At 38.7% G+C, this 20,908-nt stretch overlaps 1 protein-coding gene across 1 annotated transcript; it reads right to left on the reverse strand.

The window, feature by feature from the left end:
* Nucleotides 1-307: 307 nt before the first annotated feature.
* DNAJC22 (DnaJ heat shock protein family (Hsp40) member C22) lies at nucleotides 308-10,126 on the reverse strand. The gene is made up of 3 exons (XM_032210863.1): nucleotides 10,019-10,126; nucleotides 2,947-3,852; nucleotides 308-1,008 (listed from the first exon to the last, which is right to left on the reverse strand). The coding sequence occupies exons 2-3, from the start codon at nucleotides 3,763-3,765 to the stop codon at nucleotides 829-831; spliced, it is 999 nt and encodes a 332-aa protein (XP_032066754.1). The 5' UTR covers nucleotides 3,766-3,852; nucleotides 10,019-10,126; the 3' UTR covers nucleotides 308-828.
* Between the last annotated feature and the right edge of the window lie 10,782 nt (nucleotides 10,127-20,908).

A 20,908-nucleotide genomic window follows, 5' to 3' on the forward strand; every position in this document is an offset into this window, starting at 1 on the left:
TGCTCTATCAAAAAGAATATTGGGACAATTAAAACTATGAAAAGGAGTATTTAGAGAGAATGTAATAAGTTGAAGGAAACCTATAATGTAATTATTGATGTATGCACAGCACGAGGTGGTATATTACTGTAAACTACTACCTTGGGCTAACTCCTTTCTTGATTTTTATAATTTAAGAAATGTATGTCTATAGTGTAAAAGTTTTCAAGGTAGCTTAAAACTACAGTTAAATCAGTGTCATAACCAATCACTATAATTAAAGTTAATCAGAAATATAAACCAATAATAAAATACAAAGAAAATTAGAGATTTTTACTTATTTATTAAATTTATGTGCCGCCTATCCCCCCTACAAGGTGACTCTGTACAATTCTTGTTTTAGTTTCCCTGAAATTAGAAAGGATGAGGTACATCTTATTGTCAACGTGGTAGGATTTATTTGATAAATAAGATACCTTTTTAATATACTGAACATATATTTCAGGGACAGAAACCAGAAAAATTGATGGAACTAATTCCCTCTTTATATCAGAGGATCGGCAACCTGAAAAGAGACTGACAGTATCTCATAAAAAGCCTAGTGAAACTGCAGTACAATAAGAAATTCCACTCCCCAATTTATCCAAAAAGTCCTGGAACTATAACAAAACATTTAATGAAAGATCATAAAACAGTTGTATTTGTAATTTCTAACAAATTTAAAGTACATAGAAAGTTAACACATTTATAACATGGTCCATGTTATTTTGAGAACTATGACTTTAATAATAATAGTTTAATCTCCAGCTGTTTGATGCTAATAGAATTTCTGTGCCATCTTAAATGCAATCATGCAGATTTTGGCTTCTTTGCCTGCATGAGGAATTCGTAGGCAGCTTGCACTTCAATAAAACGTCTTTCAGCTTCTGCTATTTGATGTCGATTATGATCAGGATGCCAAATCTTCACCAACTCCCGGTAGCTTTTGGTGATTTCTTCTGGAGTGGCATCATTGGAGATACCTAAGATCTAGAAGAAGATGAGAGAAGAGTATCGGCATCCTATCAAAGCTATGAGTTCATGAATATTTTAATTACCAATTATCTAATTGCTAATTAGTTGGCTGGGTGATTTTGGGCCAGTCATTGTCTCTCAACCCAACCCACCTGACAGGGTTGTTATGTAAAAGAAGGAAGAGGATGAAGGAGCATGTTTGTTTTCCTGAGTTTCTTATAAAGTAATAAAGACAGGATAACATCTAAGAAAGAAATAAACTAGACATTTGTCAGTGATGGAATGGAGGTGGAGAAACAAAGAATAATTTTCTTGGACTTGCTGTTACAACTTATTGGAAAATCTATAAAAGCCAAAAATCCAATGAAGGATGATTTTTGTAGAGTTTGAACCAATAGTAGATTTTTGCAGAGCTTTGGAAAGCTAAGCATGAAGGTACTTTCTTTCTTGCAATTCTGCAAAACACAGTTGTCTTTTCTTTCTTTCTTTCTTTCTACACCCAAAGACATCAAAGCTGAAGAGCTTTGTTATTATCTTTGGTCATGCATTTTGGGTAAAACTTTCAGATTGCAAAATGATAATATACAATTTCCAGCCTTTAAATGTGGCATATTCTGCTGTAATGTTTCAATAATCTCAGAAAATTCCACTGAAATCAATATGGTCTTCTTATGCTAAGTCTAAGACTACATATTCTAACCAAGGGCTATACTAAGAATTATGGGAATTTTAATTCTTAGATGTCAGGGAAATATGCTGTAAATGGAAGAAATAGTCAATAATGGAGCAAATATGTGTGACATATAACTTACCGGTTAAAGTTTACTTCTTTGCCCTTTGACTATTTTCCTTACAACCAGAAAGGTCCGGTTTCAGATATTCTTTTCACAAGTAGCATTTAAAATTGATAAATGAATATAAGTGCAAAATTATTGGCTAGGTCTTTATTATTATTACTAAATAGAATAAGAATTTTTCACATACTGTTTCTAATTATATTTAACATGACTTACATTTTGTTGTTTTATCTTGCACACGGTACAGTACTATTATCTGAGCTTCCTTTAATGCCATTTTACTATTAATACAAATTGCAGTTGTTTAATACATGCAAGGCAAGTTGTTTGATATGCAAGGCTTGAAGTGAATATTTTAGTCTGTCTGAGGACCAAAGACAGTTTGATGTACTAGTTAAGTCATCAGCTAGAAACTGGGAGGCTGTGAGTTTTAATTCCTGCCTTAGATGCAAAGCTAGTTTGGTGATCTTGGGCCAGTTATTTTCTTTCAGCCCTAGGAAGAAAGCAATGGCAAACCACGTCTGAAAGATCTTGTCTAGAAAACTGCAGGGACTAGTCCAAGTAGTCGCCAGGAATCAAAAACTGACTTGAAGGCACACAGAGACAGGCAAAAATATGACAACCTGAATCAAGGATGACTGGGAAGGGGCAAAACAATAGGGAGGCCACAAATGTGCAATCAAAGCTTATAAACACTTATGATGTATATACAAAGGGGACAGGGCTTCTATTGTGTAGAATTGACCATTAGCTTGATTTTTTTTAAAATCTTTTCTGCAGATGCTAATCCAGAATGTAAGGAAAGATTGTGTCATGACATGCAGAGGCTTATTTTCTATATTTGATAATATAACATTGGATCTCTACAATGCACTCTGCATGCGACTGTCCTTAAAAAGCGTTTACAAGCTTCAGCTTATAAAGCAAAACGTGGCTGCACAGGTAGCAAATGATGCTGGATATGCTACAAGTCTCATCAGCTAAGGAATGTCAACTGGCAGGGACCATGACACGTTACTTTCTCTGTTGTAGCCCCTGCCCTCTGGAACATTCTTCCCTCAGAGTTGAAGAGGACCCTATTACTGTGGGATAAGTTGTAGGGAACTTGAAACTTAACTGTTTCCAAAAGCTGAAAAATTGTAAGAGTCCACTGTACCTGATACGCCATCTGACGTCTTTCATTCTGGAAAGACTGTACAAATTTTAAAATGTTCTCCCATTCCTGGAAATAGCCACCACTTAAACCCAGCATTTTCCCGGCACGGTAGGGAAGAAGCAGCACTGATTCCAATGTTCCACTCAATGATGGAAAGACACTGACATAATCCAGAGCTGCTCCAATCGTGCTGGCTATGTAGTTGGCCGTGGCTGCTGTGTTGCTGAAGGCAGAGTAGGCCAGTGGCGTTGTGAATGCCAGATAGGCCAGGCCTAGTCGGTAAAGTCGGAGGCTAAGCTTCTTGGTGCGATTGCTGGTTTTATAGGATCGGTAGTTCTGGGCTGTCACGCTAGTGGTGAGAGTAATGGGCAAGATCCCCAGAGGGTGGCCATAGAAGATTGGTGCAGTTATGAAGGCAGCCATTAAGGTTGCTTGGAGATTGGAGGCTTGATTGCCCACTTCAGACACCAAATGAACTCCAAGACCCACAGCCAGAGGGAGGGCCAGAAGGTAAAAACCTGGCAGAGTAGAGAGACCAATCAAAGCCACTACCCCAAAATAGATGCCCACTAAAGCTTGGCCAAGAAAACGCACAGGGTTCAAAGGTGGGGGTTGACCACTGGGCAGGTCTGGGGTACCATTTGCCTGTGCTACCCAACCAGGGAGCAGCCACAGCTCCCAAAGCCACCCTATGCCAAATCCACCCAAAGTCAGCATCCAGAGTAAGGCATGGTTATCTCGGCCCAGGTAGAGATGGTGAAGCCCAGCAAGGCCCCCCACAGCCCAGAGAGCAATAGCCACCACAAGACGTTTGGCCATCTCATTTGGCCAGAGCACCACCGGACATATCACTGCAGGCAATGCTGTTTTCTATGCTCCATCCCTCCTGGATGCCAAATAATAGCTCTGTGGAGAGAGAGAGAGAAAAAAATATTTTTTTTCTTATGCCCTTGTTTCATTGCATTTATAACCTCACACCTTCAAAAATTGTTGAGCATGAGTAGAAAAGTAACTCCTATTGGCTCTACAACAACAACCCCTGCCTCCTCACCGGCAGGAGGTCAGAGGTCAATACAGTCAATGCTTCAGCAAGAAAAAGAGAAAGGAGCAAACTTTGAGACAATCATGCAAGCGATAAAGAAAATGCAAGTAGGACTTGATCGTAGGGATGATAAGTTAGACACCATTGTAAAGAAGTCTGAGAGTATGGAAAAAAGAATGGAGATAATAGAAGAACAAAATCAAAGCATAGTACAAAATTGATAAAATGGAAGGAAAAATGGAAAATATGCACAATTGGATGATGAAATATGAAGACAGGATTCAAAAAATTGAAGGTAAAATCCAAGAAGGAGAAAAAACTGAGAATTTAGGTAGTAGACTGAGCGATGTGGAAAGGGAGAGTAGTGGAATACTAAGATGAAAGATGGATAGGTCTGATTTTTTCTTAAGATTTCAAAACATAGAAGAAAAAGGAGAGAACTTAGTACAGATAATATCCAAGATCCTGATAAACGTATTAGAGATACCCCAAGAGAAGATGATAGATGGAATAGGCGAAGCCTTCCGAGTACATACAAGATATGCAATGAGAAATGCTCTTCCAAGGGAAGTTCATGTAAGATTTACTAAGAAAACAATCAAATTACAAATTCTATAGAAAATGAGAGATAGAAAATTAGAATACAAAGGCAAGAAGATTGTAGTTCTCAAACAAATTACGAGAGAGGTGAGAGAGAGGAGAAGAGAATACCAATTTTTGACTAAAGTTCTGATTAAAAAAGGTGTTAATTACAGATGGCTCATACCGAAAGTCTACTATGTACATGGCAAGGACAAAGGCACAGGATAAATACAATTGATAAGGCAGAAGCTTTCTATGCAGAATATTTTAGAGAAATGGCTGAGAAAATTGGGAAAGATGATTTTGTGGCACAACTACTGGAGGCACCTACAACTGAGACTGAAAAAGTAGAAGGAGCTGTAGGTGGAATTGAGAAAAAAGAAGGTCCAGTGGGGGGTGTAAGCTACAGAGAAAAATGAGAACCCAGATCTACTAGAGCTATAAATCCTGTATATAAAGTATAAACATGGAAGAAAGAAAAATTAATATCAATGGACTTAATTCAGCAACTAAAAGAAAGAAAACATTTCATAAATTAGAGAAGTTAAAACTTGACATAATTTTCCTACAAGAAGTACATATCCAAAAGAGATATGAACATCTACTAACTCAACCAAAGCTTGGGAAAATGTTTTCAACACTGGCGAACTGCAAGAAAAGAGGAGTGATCTTCTATATTAAAGACAATATTCCAGCAAAATTAAGTTATGTAGATGAAGAGGGAAGAATTTTGATGGTGGAAATTATGGATATCAAAAAAAAAAAAAACACTTCTAATTGGAATCTATGCCCCCAATGAAAAACAAGACGAATTTTATAAAAAACTACACAAAAGAATTTTGGACTTAGACTATGTTGATATTTGTATGATGGGAGATTTTAATGGCATTGTGAACCAGAATATGGACTATAAAACATACAAAACAAAAAAGCTAAATAGAAAATTGCTGCCGAAATCTTTCTTTAGGATGATAGATGAAATAAATTTAAAAGATATATGGGGAGAAAGAAATACCAAAAAAGAACAATATACTTTCTATTCAAATAGACATTCATCATTCTCTAGAATTGATATGATATGGGCCTCAGCAGAATTGATCTGCAACATACAAGAAATTGAGATTGGAGCAAGCACTTGGGCGGATCACAACCCAATCTCAATTAGATGGAAAGGCCAAAGGGCAAGATCTAGATGGACATTAAATAATACCATATTGAAAGAAAAAGATTTTGTACAAAAAAGGGAAAAAGAACTAGCCCTTTTCTTTAAAGAAAATAGGAAAAAAGATACATCAATGCAGAATCTTTGGAATACAATGAAGGCTGTTACTAGAGGTCTGATAATAGACTATACAAGGAAGAAAAACTTAAAGAAAAGACAAAGGCATAAAGCTTTTGATAATGATTACAAAATACTTGAAAGAATTACAGAGGTTGCCACAAAAAAAGATGTTAAGATAAAAATGGATATAATTAAACATAAAATGGATCTATTGGAAAAGGAAGAACTGGCACAAAAAATTAGAGGTGCCAAACAGAATTACTTTGAAAATGCAAATAAACCAGGTAGATGGTTGGCATATAAGCTGAAAAAAGAGAGAGAAACAAAGAAAATATTTCAATTAAGAGATGAACAAGGACAAATTCAGTATGGAAATACTGAGAAAAAAATTATACAAGATTACTATGCTAAGCTCTACGAACAAGAAGAGAGGAGGAGGGAGGAGTCAAAAAATATTTACAGGATGCCAATCTCCCCCAGATATCAGATGAAACTACAACAATGCTAGAAAGTAAAATAACAATGATGGAGCTAACGGAAGCACTTAAAAAACAAAATAACGGAAAAGCCCTAGGTCCGGATGGACTACCTGTGGAATTCTACAGAATATTTGAAGAAATCTTAACTCTCCCACTCTTACAAGTCTTGAATGAAGTGATGTCTGAGAGTAGAATACCGAAGTTATGGTCAGAAGCATACATCGCATTGCTACCCAAGGAGGAGACCGATTTGATACAAACTAAGAACTATAGACCAATTTCTTTATTAAATTCAGATTATAAGCTATTTGCATCTATACTAGCAGAGAGACTTAAAAAATATTTAAATAGCTTCATCCACTCAGACCAAAATTGTTTTTTACCTAAGAGACAAATCAAAGACAATATGAGAATGATTTTGAAATTTTGGAATACTATGAGGCCCACTCCGAAAAACAAATGGCTTTGATGTTTCTTGATGCACAGAAGCCTTTGACAATGTGAATTGGCAATTTATGTTTCTACAACTGGAGCAGATGAACTTTGGTAAGAAATTTATTCAAACCATACGAATGATATATTATAAACAAACAGCAAAGATAATGGTAAATGTAGAATTGACAGATCCTATTGAAATAAAGAGAGGTACGAGATAAGGTTGCCCATTATCACCGTTACTCTTTGTCTTAACATTAGAAGTTTTAAACAGAAAGATCAGAGAAGAAGAAATAAGAGGAATGAAAATCAAAAAAGAAGAATATAAGCTACAAGCGTTTGCAGATGATTTAGTTTTTATCCTTGAAGATCCACTAGAAACAGCACCCAAACTGCTAGAAAGAGTAAAGGAATATGGAAAAGTAGCAGGCTTGAAAATAAACAAAGACAAAACTAAGATTATGAGAAAAAATATACCAGCAAGACAAAAGGAGGGGTTGTCAGAAGCTTTGCAGATTCAAATTACAAGCAAGGTTAAATATTTGGGGATATACCTATCACCTAGATGCAGTACTCTCAAAGAGGACAATTATACTAGATTAAAACAACAAATTGCGACTGACTTGATGAAATGGGAAAATTTACAGTTATCAATGATGGGAAGAATTTCTGCAATTAAAATGAACATTCTACCTAGAATTTTATACCTGTTCCAGACAATCCCAATTAAATTGGGTAAGGATTTTTTTCAAGACCTAAATAAAATAGTTTTGACATTTACTTGGCAAGGGACAAAAGCTAGAATAAAACTTAAACTGTTACAAGATGCTAGAATTAGAGGAGGATTGGTCTTACCTGATTGGGAGTTATACTACCAAGCAACAAACTTGATGTGGATTAAGGAGTGGATAACACTAAAAAATTCTAGACCATTGAATGTAGAAGGTCATGGCTTATGTTGGGATGGCATGCTTTTCTATGGTATAAGGGAACTAAAGCACATGGCTATTTTAGAAGACATTATATAAGGGAAGCTTTGTTATTAAACTGGGAAAAGGTTAAAAGATTACACTACTTAAAAATTCCAGTCTGGATATCAACGATCGAAGCATTTTCATATCCAATAATATATAAAAAGGAACAGTTAGATATGTTGAAATATTGAATGCAGAGGGTGAACTCAAATCTATCCAAGAGTTGAAACAAGAAGGGATAGAAATGAATTGGTATTCATATGTACAGATACAATCTAGATCTAATGAAGATAGAAAATCCAAAGGTTTTTACAATAAAATGACTGAGACAAAATCTTAACAGGTACTGATGAAAAAGTAATTTAAAAACTATACGAATACTTATTGGAGGTTAAATTACAAGAAGAACAAGTTAAAGAAATGATAGCTTGGGGGGGGGGAAATTAGGTATGGGATTGACTTAGAGAAATGGCAGAAACTGTGGTCTCAAAACTATAAAATGACAATGTCTACTGCATATAGAGAAAATTTGTATAAGATGTTTTACAGGTGGCATCTACCCCCAATGAGAATTGCAAGAATGTCCAAGAATAAATCAGAAAAGTGTTGGAAATGTCATCAGATACCGGGCTCATATTACCACATGTGGTGGACTTGCATTGAAGCTAAAAGATATTGGACTAAAATCCACATGTGGTTGGAGAAAAAGATACACAAACAAATAGACTTTAAACCAGAGGCCTTTTTATTGGGAATCATACCAGAAATCTATAATAAAGACTTAAAATATCTGATTGTAAACGTGTTAACAGCAGCCAGAATAGTATTTGCAAAAAACTGGAAAAATGAAACAATACCAAAAAAGGAAGAAGTTATTTGAAAAATAATGGACTGTGCTGAAATGAGTAAATTGAAACTTGAAATTAGAGAAAAGAGGACCAGCAATTTTATAAGATATGGGACTTGTTTTAACAGTGGCTGGGGGGAAAAACTTGGAAATGAAAAATGTTTTACTCATGTTTTAACTGAAGGAGTTAAATGATAACACAATTATGCTGTGAAATAGATTAACAATGATACAATGAAAAACTGATACATCTGTGAATTGAATACTTTAGAATTTTTTGCTTTAAAAAGGATAAGGATAATAATGATTTTATGTACACTTGATAGAGGATTGGTGATATAATGTATAACCTTAAGAACATATTACAATGATATCTTGCTGTTGATAAATAATTTTAATAAGTGAATAATTAAAAATTGGTATATAAATATATGTAGCGACTATTTAGAATATTTTGTTGAAAATTAAGGAATAAGATTTCTGTTTGAATGTATGAGGTACAAGGATAGCAATGAACATAAGCATACCTGATAGTTGATTGGTGGAACTATGCATAATTGAAAATAATGATATATAAATATAAATGGTTGGTAAAAAAAAATTTCTTTTTTTCCCCCTTTCACATGGGGATTATATAAAGGTATACTGTTATCAAATAGACAATCAAGAATGTAAGGGAATTATGATTTATTGGGAAAAAAATACTAATCGTAATTGAACATATACTGTACAATGAAAGTGAGGTATTTAGTTATACTAGATGAAAAATCTGTGATGGTAAATGTTATTCGAGAATATGGATGTTAAAACACCTGTAACCAAACAACATGCTGTATGTGATGATGCTTTTTTCTTTGTTTTCTTTTTTGTTTTGTTTTTTATTGTTGTGTGTATGTGTTGTCTGTATAATAAAAATAAAAATTTAATAAAAAAATATAGCAGTTATCTGCAGCGCAAAGCTAGCCAAGTGTCTGGACTGTAAGTCATGATTTCTTCCTGCTGTCGAACCACACCCTCCCTGCTAGTGGCTGCCTACCTTTTCCCCCCAGGTCTAGGTGTCTGCATTACTGTGCAGGAGAACCTAGCGCCAGCTTGATTTTCCTGACAACTAATCCAGGGAGCCATTGGGGCTTTCTTAACAATTTATAATCTAAAAGATCAATCATTTCCTAATCAGAGCATTGCTTCCATAGCCTGCCAAAACTTTCATTGACTGAATCCCACCAAGTATTTCGGTGGCAGAGTATCTGCTTCTCAAGCAAAAGTTCGTTTTCAAGCAAAAGCATGTTTGAGGAGGACTAGGAAAGACTCCTGCTAAGCACCCTGAAGATCCTTCCAAGTAAGAGTGGATGGTTCGGGGTGAGAGAGGATGCAAATGTTTGATTTGATCAAAGGCAGAGTGAACCACTTTCCAGAATCATAATCACCTACCTTTCAGCTCATTGTCAGAGGGAACATCAGAAAAACGCAGGCAACTCTAATGCCTCAGGAAGCCTTTGACCTCACAAGGCTAACAGACTTTGTCTCCCTTCTGGGGGAGGAGGTACGGCAGAGCACTGCACACATAGGACGTAAGTCAGGAAAGGAGGAGGAATGGTCAAAGGGCAGCAGAGCACACTCTGTGTTACAGATAACACGAGAGAGAGGGAAGAGAGAAACAGAGAGGTGGCTCTGCAGAGAATCTTTACCAGATCAGGATGAAGAATTAAGCACCCGAGTCTGGAGCTTGGTCCACATTATGTTTTACCTATACTTTTCAGAGTTCATTTATATCAATCAAATTAAGAGGGAGATAGGTTATGTTTACGATTTTTTATTTTATCCAATGTGATGTAGCAGTTACAGGTATTAATCTGAGACTGGGGGAGATCCAGATTCAAGCTGATCCTCGGCCATGGGTGGCAACTGAGTGATTTTGGGTGTGTCACATCTTCCTCGAAGTATTGCTCTTACAGGGATAAAATGAAGGAGGAGCCCCACATAAGCTGCCTTTTCCTGCAGGAAAAGTGTGATATAAATCTAAAAAATTAAAAAGAGTCATTCAAGTATATATTTCCAATATGAAACATTATACTAATAAAAATATGTGATCTTGTGATTTGAATCTGAGGTTACTGTAAAGCAGCCATGTCCAAAATTTTGGCTTGCCTTGGCTCTCTGAATGAGGAGAAATTGTCTTGGGCTGCATAGCATATATACTATAGTTAATGTATATAGATAAAAATCCTTTATTTTTATTTTTTGTGGGGCTAGCTGTCCAGAGTTGGACACACCTGCTGTAGAAGCTTGGAGATCACATGTGGCCCCTGGTCATAAGTACCCAACACCTGGTTTCTTTATTTGTTTATATCCTGCCTTTATTATTTCCTACAAAAAAACTTCAAGGGTGCAAACATCTAATGCTCCTTCTTTCTCCCACTTTCCCCAAAACAACAACCCTGTGAGGTGGGCTGGTCCATATGAACTCAAAAACTTACATATTGTTCTGTGGACTTGAGTTAATCTAATAAAGGGAACACCCCTGATATTTGACCAAGGTGGGCTCCTCTGTTTGCTGAAACATTGGCTGTTGTTTCAAGTGAATGGGAAGTCCCCCCAGAGGTTTACACTCACCTCATGACAGATAATTTGGTCAACCAGCAATATTTGCCTAAACTCATCATTACCGAGTTGCCTTGTTTGATCACAGACCTCCAGAAATTGACAATACAAAGAATTTAGGCTAGATCCTTAACACACACATACACACCCCAATAACAGGAATAAATCTATAGCTGAAAGATTTATGATGGTGAAATCTAGTATATTGACACACACATTAAGAACAATTGCATTGTTAAAAAAAGAAAACAAGCAAAGTACCTAAGGATGGAAATTAACATGAGAAGTAAAAGACAGGTATTTAAATAACCTTTCAACTTCTCTCAACTTAATCCCTACCACAGAAGAACTAGGGACCACTAATACCAAGGCAGGACTCATGATTAGCTACTTAATTCCTGTCTATATATAACTTCTTGGTGCAAAGGTTGCCCAGATCAAAATTTGAGATAACTTAAACCCTGAAATAAGATTAACTAGTGTGACAACCTCAACTCATAAATAAAACTAATGTTTTTATTGGGTAAAAGTAAATATGCTGTTTACTATTAATAATTAAATATTCATCTGCATAGCAAATAGAATATTGGCATACCCTTGCAACTCTTAAAAAACCAAGAACTTTTCCCTGGGAAGAAGCATAAAAAAAGTATAAAAATGTATTTTTGTAGAGTTTGCTTAGTTTTATACAAATTCTGAGATCTGGCTTTCGTTTTTTCAGGCAATCATTCTCATTTATTGTTCCACGTTTACAATATTTGAGATCAGTATTCAGTTTTTAGCAGCAACTGAAGAAAATCCTGTCAACTTGTCCAGAGAGAGAGGGAGCAAATTCTAACAGTAGTTCAGTTCAGTGGTGAAATCTAATTTTTTTTGCCACCAGTTTTGTGGGTGTGGCTTGGGGAGTGTCATATGACTGGGTGGGCATGGCCAACTTTTTTTTTTCACTTTTTAAAGCATTTTTTCCCGCTGGTTCAGGTGAATAGACAGGAAAAAATGCTTTAGGATTAGGATTAGGATTACTTTATTTATATGCCGCCCTTTTCCCTGGGGGGACTCAGGGCGGCTCACAATCCAAGGGGGAGGGGAGTACAAGACAAAAATACACACATAAAACAGTACATCATTAAAAAAACGCAACAGTCATACTATTCGTGTGGGGTTGAAATCTTAGCCCCAGGCTTGTCGGGACAGCCAGGTTTTAAGGGCTATGCGGAAGGTCTGGAGGGTGGTGAGGGTACGAATCTCCACGGGGAGTTTGTTCCATAGGGTCGGGGCAGCCACCGAGAAGGCTCTCCTCCGGGTAGTTGCCAGTCGACATTGACCGGCTGATGGAATTCGGAGGAGGCCTAATCTATGGGATCTTATTGGCCTAGTGGAGGTAATTGGCAGTAGGCGGTCTCTCAAGTATCCAGATCCAATACCATGAAGGGCTTTGTAGGTGACAACAAGCACCTTGAAGCGCACCCGGAGATCAACAGGCAGCCAGTGCAGCTCGCGGAGGATAGGTGTTACGTGGGTGAAACGAGGTGCACCCATGATCGCTCGCGCGGCTGCATTCTGGACCAGCTGAAGTCGCAGAAACCTCTTCAAGGGCAGCCCCATGTAGAGCACATTGCAGTACTCCAGCCTAGAGGTCACAAGGGGGGGGGAGCTGCCAACGATTGTGCAGCTCACAGCTGATCTGCATGATCCTTGGAAGCTTTTTTTAAATTACCGGTTCGCAGAACCAATGACAATCGTCTCTACCGGTTCAACTGAACTGGGCCGAAATGGGAGGATTTCACCCCTGGTTCAGTTTTGTTTATGCATGCCACAAGGCTTTCCCATGCAAAGCTGGAGCCTTGATCAGAACACCCTGCAAACTTTGGTTGAACAAGTCGCCTATTCTAAAGACATTATTGAGAGGCTACAGTACATTAACCAAAGGAATGGTAGCATACAAGCAGGAGAATCTCTAGGCAGAACAACTGCAGGAACTGGCATGTGGTTATCTCGGATGAAAGCAGATTTGTTGACTCCCCAATTTTGTACAAGATAGGGTTGGGCTCACAGCGTGGAGCCAGCCTGCAAGTCCTTCCTTTTGGCTAACAAGACTTGGCTGACGTAAGGGGCATTGAGGAAGGTGGACAGTTTTATTGGAGTCTGCTGACCTGCTCAGAAGATTGCATGTCTGTGATTGTGTAATGTGTAGAATGTGTGTGCGTGCGTGTGTGTTGCCAACTCTAGCCTTGCCATCATTGCCACGTTTCCTTACCCCATTCGGAAAGAAACAGGACCTTCAGGCAAAAGAAAGATTCATTATTCCCTTTCTTAAGCCTCAGGATGTGACCCAAACAGCGCAGAGAGATATATGCAGTCTCCATTACTAGAGACCAGCATCTGAACTTAATGCTACTTGGCCATAAAGGGAGAAGCAGGATATCCAAGCCAAAGAACCTTCAATGTAATCCAATAGTGCTCTTGTTTCTTACTAGAGTTCCATAGATTTCACCCAGAACTAATGTCCCAGAGCTAAGCCCCAGCCACTTTAGCTCCATCTTGATGGAGTATTCAATACAGGTAATCCTCAACTTACTACCAGAATTGAGCCCAAAGTTACCATTGCCAAGCAAGACAGTTAAGTGAGTTTTGCCCCATTTTATGACCTTTTTGCCACAGTTGTTAAGCGAATCACTGCAGTTGTTAAGCAAATCATGCCATTGTTAAGCGAATCTGGATTCCACATTGACTTTGCTTGTCAGAAGCTGGTTGGGAAGGTCACAAATGGTGATTGCATAACCCTAGGACACCACAAATACATGCCAGTTGCCAAATGCCCAAATTTTGATCACGTGACCATGGGGATGCTGCAAAACTGGTCATAAGTCACTTGGTTCAGTGCGGTTATAACTTTGAGCAGTCACTAAACAAATGGCTGTAAATCGAGGACTACCTGAACATTCAAATCTGAAGTGTTGCTTGTTATTCTGGAGCCTGGTGATGGTCTGTTGTGATGGAATAAAACATGATAGCTGAAGCAACCTGAAGTTTGCTTTGTTTCGGTTCAAGCCAATACAAATCCTGGCTCTCCTAAAAACAGCATCAAGACACCAGGTGGCAGTAGCAGCATCACAATGAAAGCTGCTTCCTTGCTAATCTTCTGTTGGGGAAAGATATGGTGGGGAGTTGGAGGTAGCTTAATTTTTTTTTAGATATTATGCGATTCAAGTACATTTTAAGTTGCCGGAGGTACAGCGGCTTTAACCGCTTGCAACCAAAATAACAGCAGCAGGTCTCAACTAACCAGTTGAATAAATGTTTTTTTTTAAATCAAGGCCACCTTGTCTACCCAAATATGGGAGGGAGCATAGTACTTTTGCTTTCACCTTTCAGCCCCAATCCAGCAGCCTTCGCAGGCAGTTGCTTTTGTGACAAAACGGAGTGAGTCCTGTGACTTGCCCCAGCTTCTGCCAATGTAGCAGTTCGAAAGCATGTAAAAATGCAAGTAGAAAAAATAGGGACCACCTTTGGTGGGAAGGTAACAGCGTTCCGTGTGCCTTGGGCATTTAGTCACGTCAGCCACATGATCGTGGAGACATCTTCGGACAGTGCTGGCTCTTCGGCTTTGAAACAGAGATGAGCTCCGCCCCCTAGAGTTGGGAATGATTAGCACATATGTACGAAGGGAACCTTTACCTTTACCTTTATTGTTGTGCTAAATTTATATTTACCGACAAAGTCTCCCTTTATTTCTTTGTCAGTAAATATACACAATAACCAGTTGAGTGTATCCATCTTTTACCTTCTGCCGTTTGTTTTTCCTCTCCTTCCATTGACCAAGTTTATTATCTTATGCATTTCATCTCTGAGTTTAAGTCAGTGTACAAGAAGGGTTTGGTTGAAATAGGGGAAGAATTGCTCAAGGTCATCCAGCGAACTCCAGAGTCAAATGGTGAGATGAGTTTGGGGCTTTCCAATTTCCTGACCAGCCATGATGCTATCTTACTGGAAACTGCCTTCCGTTGGTAATTAGGACTTTTTAAAGTAGGCTCACTCACTAGAAATGTATGAACATAATTGTGTAACAATGGGAACTTTCCTATATCAAAATACTTACCACCTAGGTCATAGAGTACATACATTGTTTGTTTCTGTTTATATATCATGATGATGATGATTCTCTCCTATCTCTTTTGTGACTGGGATGGGGGGGGAATCTTAGTTTTGTGTCCATGTGCATGCTTGTGTTTTAACAAAATGCAGGTCTCATTCAAAACCATACCTGCTGTGATAAGTGCCATATCTGTTGATGAACTTAACTTTTAAAGCTGCCACTTCAATTACCTCTCGTACAATGCCATTCAGTGTAACCCTTATTAGTTTCAATTTTTATAAAGTTACAGAGGACAAGATGACTAAAACAAATTGGATATTTTGAATTTAAGACACCTTTACTTTTCCTCCCACACACTACGTACAAAAAGAGATTAGAAAGCAAGATGCAATTGAGCCAAGCTTTATACTTAGGTGGACATATAGGCAGAGGTGAAGGAAACAATCTTCCTAGAATTCAGTGTATCCATCTTCTACCTTCTCCTGTTTGTTATTCCTCTCCCTTCCATTGACCAAGCGTAGTTTTAATAAGGTAGCCCCTGTGATAGGCATCTCATTGTCCATGTAAATTTCATTCTGTCACCCTATAAAAATTAATAGCAGAACAAAGCCTTCTCCCCCCAACACCACGGGGAGCTGGGTTTGCCCATTGCTCCTTAGCAAGTTTCTATTTGCACAAGCACTCATAGTATTATCATCCTTATTTACATAGATTACTGAGTAGCAGGCTGCCAATTTGTCCTAATTCATAATTAATCAACCCCAATCTCCTTCCATGTTGTTGACTCAGCCACCTGCTTCCTGACCTACGCAAATTGGGAGAATTTTGCATCAACTTGGAAATGTATTGGGAGTCTTTAATATTCATTAAAAAAAAAAAGAAAACAAGGAAAACGGCTATCCATGCTATTATCCCAAAGGTTAGGAATTACTGGTGTGCTCTGAAGCATGAGCGGTAAACTGGTTTTTAGTTTGCCACAGATTAGCAGATATAAACAGAAATGGGTCCTCCTCCTGTTCAAAGTGTAGTTTTTGATCTGGAATAGGCTACAATTGCTGCTACTGTTTCATATCAAACGACCCCTGGGTAATACAAACTCAAATAATTTGAGTCAGTTTTGCCGAGCTGCATATTGATCTGAACTGTTTTCAAAATAATCTCCCACTTTGTTCTTACGCACTGAGAAAATTGGGAATTAAGCTTTTTGTTTTTTAATCAGACTTAGCATATTTTTTTGAAAAATAGTGTATAATGATATAATACACATTTTTGTTTATTGTCCTTTTAACTCAACATTCTTTTAATATTTTGATTAATTCTGTTTTGTCTTTCTAATTTCTTTTCTTTTGGATTTTTGAACAAAATTGATAAATAAATTGGATATTTTGTGCAGAGAACAAAATGGTGTGTGCCCTCACCTCCAGCAACTGACAGGCAGCTGAATTTTATTCTGGCATTTGCAACAGTGTGATGCATTGGTAGTCCTCTCTTATGATCACAATTGAGCCCAAAATTTCTGTTATTAAGCAAGACAGTTGTTCAATGAGTTTTGCCGCATTTTACAAACTTTCTTCCCCAGTTGTCAAATGGATCATTGTAGTTGTTAAGTAATACACAGTTGTAAGGTGAATCTGGCTTCTCCATGACTTTGCTTGTCAAGAAGGTCTACAAAAGGTGATCACATGACTCCAGGACTCTGCAACTGTCATAAATACAAGTCAGTTGCCAAGTGTCTGAATTTTGATCACGTGATCAGGGGGGAATGCTACAGCAGTCATAAGAGTGAAAAATGGTCATAAGTTATTTTTTCAGTGCCATTGTAACTTCAAATGGTCACTAAATGAATGGTTGTAAGATAAGGGACTACTTGTAGTGATTATGGTATCTTGGCAGATCCAGGTTCAAGTGGCCATCCAGCCACTGAGGCAACTGTCTGACCATGTCCAGTAATTATCTGTCATCTCACAAGATGCTTGTCATGAGAATTAAGTAACTGGTGTACATATATCGTGGGCCGCCATGTTGGGTTTTAAGAGGAAGTGGGTTATTATAGGTGAAAGTAAACAAAAGCAATAAAATAGATCTCTGTTCTGATGGTTTTTTTGAGGGGGCGGCACAGGAAGACATGTGAGGCATACACCTGTGGACTTAATGACCTGCAGACATCCAGAATTCCTGAGCTAGCTGGGTTCCCAGGAATTCTGGGAATTGAAATCCACAGATCGTAAAGGGGCCATAGTTGTCTACTCTGATCTGGGGCCTTCACTGTGCTTTGTCAGCTCCTTTTGTAAGCCAAGTCATTGATTGAGATGGGGCAGCTATAGAACTCAAGTGCATAAATAAATAATACCCAGCCAGGAATTTCTTTTTTGCAACATTTGTATATTCTACGGTATCACATGACTGGATAGTTGTATTCAATGGCTTAACAGTGACAGGTGAGAAAAACCTCCTCTCAACCCATGCACTTTGAGCAACAGGACCAGGAACCAAAACTATGCTACTTGTGAACATCCTTCAAAATCCCAATTCCACTCTGCTGGCAAGAATCATCAGTATCGGATCTCCATTAGAAAGCGATGGGAATGCACAGACACAATGAGGTCACTGAAAAATGGGGAAATGGTCATCTGGGAAGGAACAGATTTAACTGATTAGTTTGAGGGGAGGAAGAAAAAAAATATTGCATATCTTATTCCCAAGTATGGAAGTTAACCAAAAACTAGCAGGTTAAAGGATGATGGTGAAAGATAGTTGATGAGCTCCTTTGTGGGAACGGAGTCGGACAGATTAGGAAAGAGTGCTAAATATTTAACAGGCTGATGAATTTTAATGAAAAAAGTGGTGCCTCCTGTTGCCATTGTATCCCCACAAGAGAATGGCTCTGCATCAGCCTCAGTGATTAGCAGGGGCTCCTCTTGTGATTGACTCAGATGTTTGTGGTCATCATCTGTTTACAGGTCACCTGGATTTGAGACCTCCAGGACGTATCCAGGCCTGGCCTCTTCATGCATTGAAAACTCCCTCATCAGGGATGTGAAGTTTAAGAAGAGAGCAATAAAGCAGGCTATCTGAATTCTGTCCATAACTCGGGAAAGGAAGACTAGGGCAAAGATTAAGGCGAGGCTTGAAAAGGCAGCTGGAATGGCATGAAATAGTGCAATTATATGTTGTATTGACAAACATTGTACGGTAATCCTGCATTCTGCTTTCCGTTAAGGCGAAGAATCAAGGATTCGTTTTTTGAATGCAATTTGAAAGGCTAGGGCCCTGTGTAAGGAAGGGAATGCTAAGATCAGTCCTGTCCTTTTTGTTGTAAAGTTCTTCATTTACAAGCTTCTGGAAGACGGTACTATAAGAAACAGTACATTTGGGGATGATCTAACTCATATGTTTGAAAGGGGGGAGGGGAAATAATCATCCAGCAATTAGCCATAAGCCATGCCCACAAGCCAGCCTAAAAATATCAATGCTCCCTTTGAACAGCCAGAATTTTATAAACTTTGTTAGTGAGTAAATCCCACAGAACAAAGGGAGAATTAATTCTCGTAACAATAGGTTGTTGTAATATAGCTCTTAACTGCAGCTCCAGTCAAGCTGTCATTCTTAAACATTTGAGGTGACAGTATAGTATTTGATAATGAAAAAGACATCATACTTCCACATGCTGTCTGGCTGCAGGATAGAAAGGACTAAAGCCCATCCTCACAAGCAGCTCATCATTTAGAACTGCTTAGAACTACTAAGTTCTTAACAATTTAGAACTTCTGTAGAACAACTTAGGAGAAATGATTTTAAAAAGGTACATTTCCCCTGTCTAGTTATGTCTAATTCTAGGGGCTGGGTGCTTATCTCTATTTCTTAGCCGAGGGTGTCAGCATGATCTGAAGATGATTCTGCGGTCACGTGGCCAGAAAGACTATATGCTGAAGGCACGTGGAACTAAAGTGGTACCTATTTGTCTACTTGCATGCTCTTGAACTGCTAGGTTGGCAGGAGCTGGGGCAGGAATGGGAGCTCACTCCATCATATGGTACTTGGGTCTCAAACTGGCAAAATTCTGGTTGGCAAGTCCAGTGTCTTAACTGCTCGATGGCACGTCCCCTGGAGAACAGAACATCCATTCAATTGCCCTCATGAGAGATGGGAAACCTGTTGCCTTCATATTAGTCACACTTAGGCAGCCAGAAGAATACCACCCTGCCACACGAAGAAAGCACTAAATGGCTCCAAAGTTTAAAAATCAACTCTTCCTTGAGTCAGAAACAGAAACTGGCCAGTCCATGGGTAGTGTAATGTAGGTTTTTGGCAGCAGTATGGAAGCAAGCTGCCATATGTTTGCCATTTTTTTTTTACTTTCGAGTCTATAGTCTTGAGGTATCTTGGTGCTCTCTCTTTCAAATAGTAACCATCTGCCCCTACTTAGCTCTTTTCAACACGAGCCAAGATAAGGTGGTTGCTACTTGCTGAACTTAACACAGAAGATACTTCAGTACAGACATTTATATGGGGTAGTAGAACCACAAGATATTCTGGGACTCTTAAATGAACTTAAATGTGTCTCTCCAGGATTTACTTTGGCTGTAAAATCAGACAACGTTTTGTGAGCTTAGGCAAAATTTCCTTACCTAGCCATTTAGTTAACTGCTTAACATAACTGACAAAATGAGGTCTATTGTGTCAAAAGCCCACTCCACAAAATCTTCATTTTAAAGTGAGCCAAAACTCTGCTCTTTTAGCCTTAATGAAAGGTGGTTTTCATCACAAGACTATAATCAGAAATCCAAAGAAAACATATTCATAAGAAAGGCTAGGGGGTTATAAGAAACCAGAACAGCATCTATAGAGGAGATGCTGTCTATTTTCCCCACCTCTCCAACCCACCACCATCCCCGTAACTATCACCTAGCTTTGGAGCTTCTCTGCTCTAACTCCTACTTGTCTCTTTCCAGACAGGAAGTCCCAGGGGAGACCTCGAAGCAAGAACAGTCCAGCACAAAGCGCAAATCCTTGGTTGGCTTCAAGCCGCGCTGTCCCATGGGGGATCCTGTGGAAGCAGCCAAGGGTGGAACCCAGCCAAGCGCAGACAGTTTATGAAAGCTCTTCAAAAAATCAGGCTTTCGCTCAGAGAGAGGAGAGGAGGGGAATTGAGCACTGCGATACCCGGCCTGGCTCTTGGTTTGTAGCTCAAAGCTTTCTAAAGGGTCGCAATGCTAATGTTCGGCATTGCTCAGTTTCATTTCTCCAGCCTCAGAGAGACCAAGTCACAGATACTGCTGAGCCGCTGCTGCCCCCCATCCCAACCAGCGATTTTGAAAACACAAACACATATGAAGTCACACCCCAATGCAGTGGATTTTTTTTTTACATCCACTAAAGATTTCCTGCCCTGCTAGTTTGATAAGATCAATTGTTGAAGGAGGGAGGGGGGTTTCTCTTCCAACTCTGATCGATTCTGTAAAAGATCTGGCTTTAAACTGTCAGATTTGCCTTTTTCTGCTGGGGGCTGGATTAGGAGGGAGAGGATGACGAGACGTCAACATTTGCGAAGGGCAGGCAGCCCCAACTTGGTGGGGCTCCGACTTGCTCAGAATGAACTCCACATCTTGATGCCTCGAATTATC

Source organism: Thamnophis elegans, chromosome 2, assembly GCF_009769535.1.
Source record: "Thamnophis elegans isolate rThaEle1 chromosome 2, rThaEle1.pri, whole genome shotgun sequence".
NCBI lineage: Eukaryota > Metazoa > Chordata > Lepidosauria > Squamata > Colubridae > Thamnophis > Thamnophis elegans.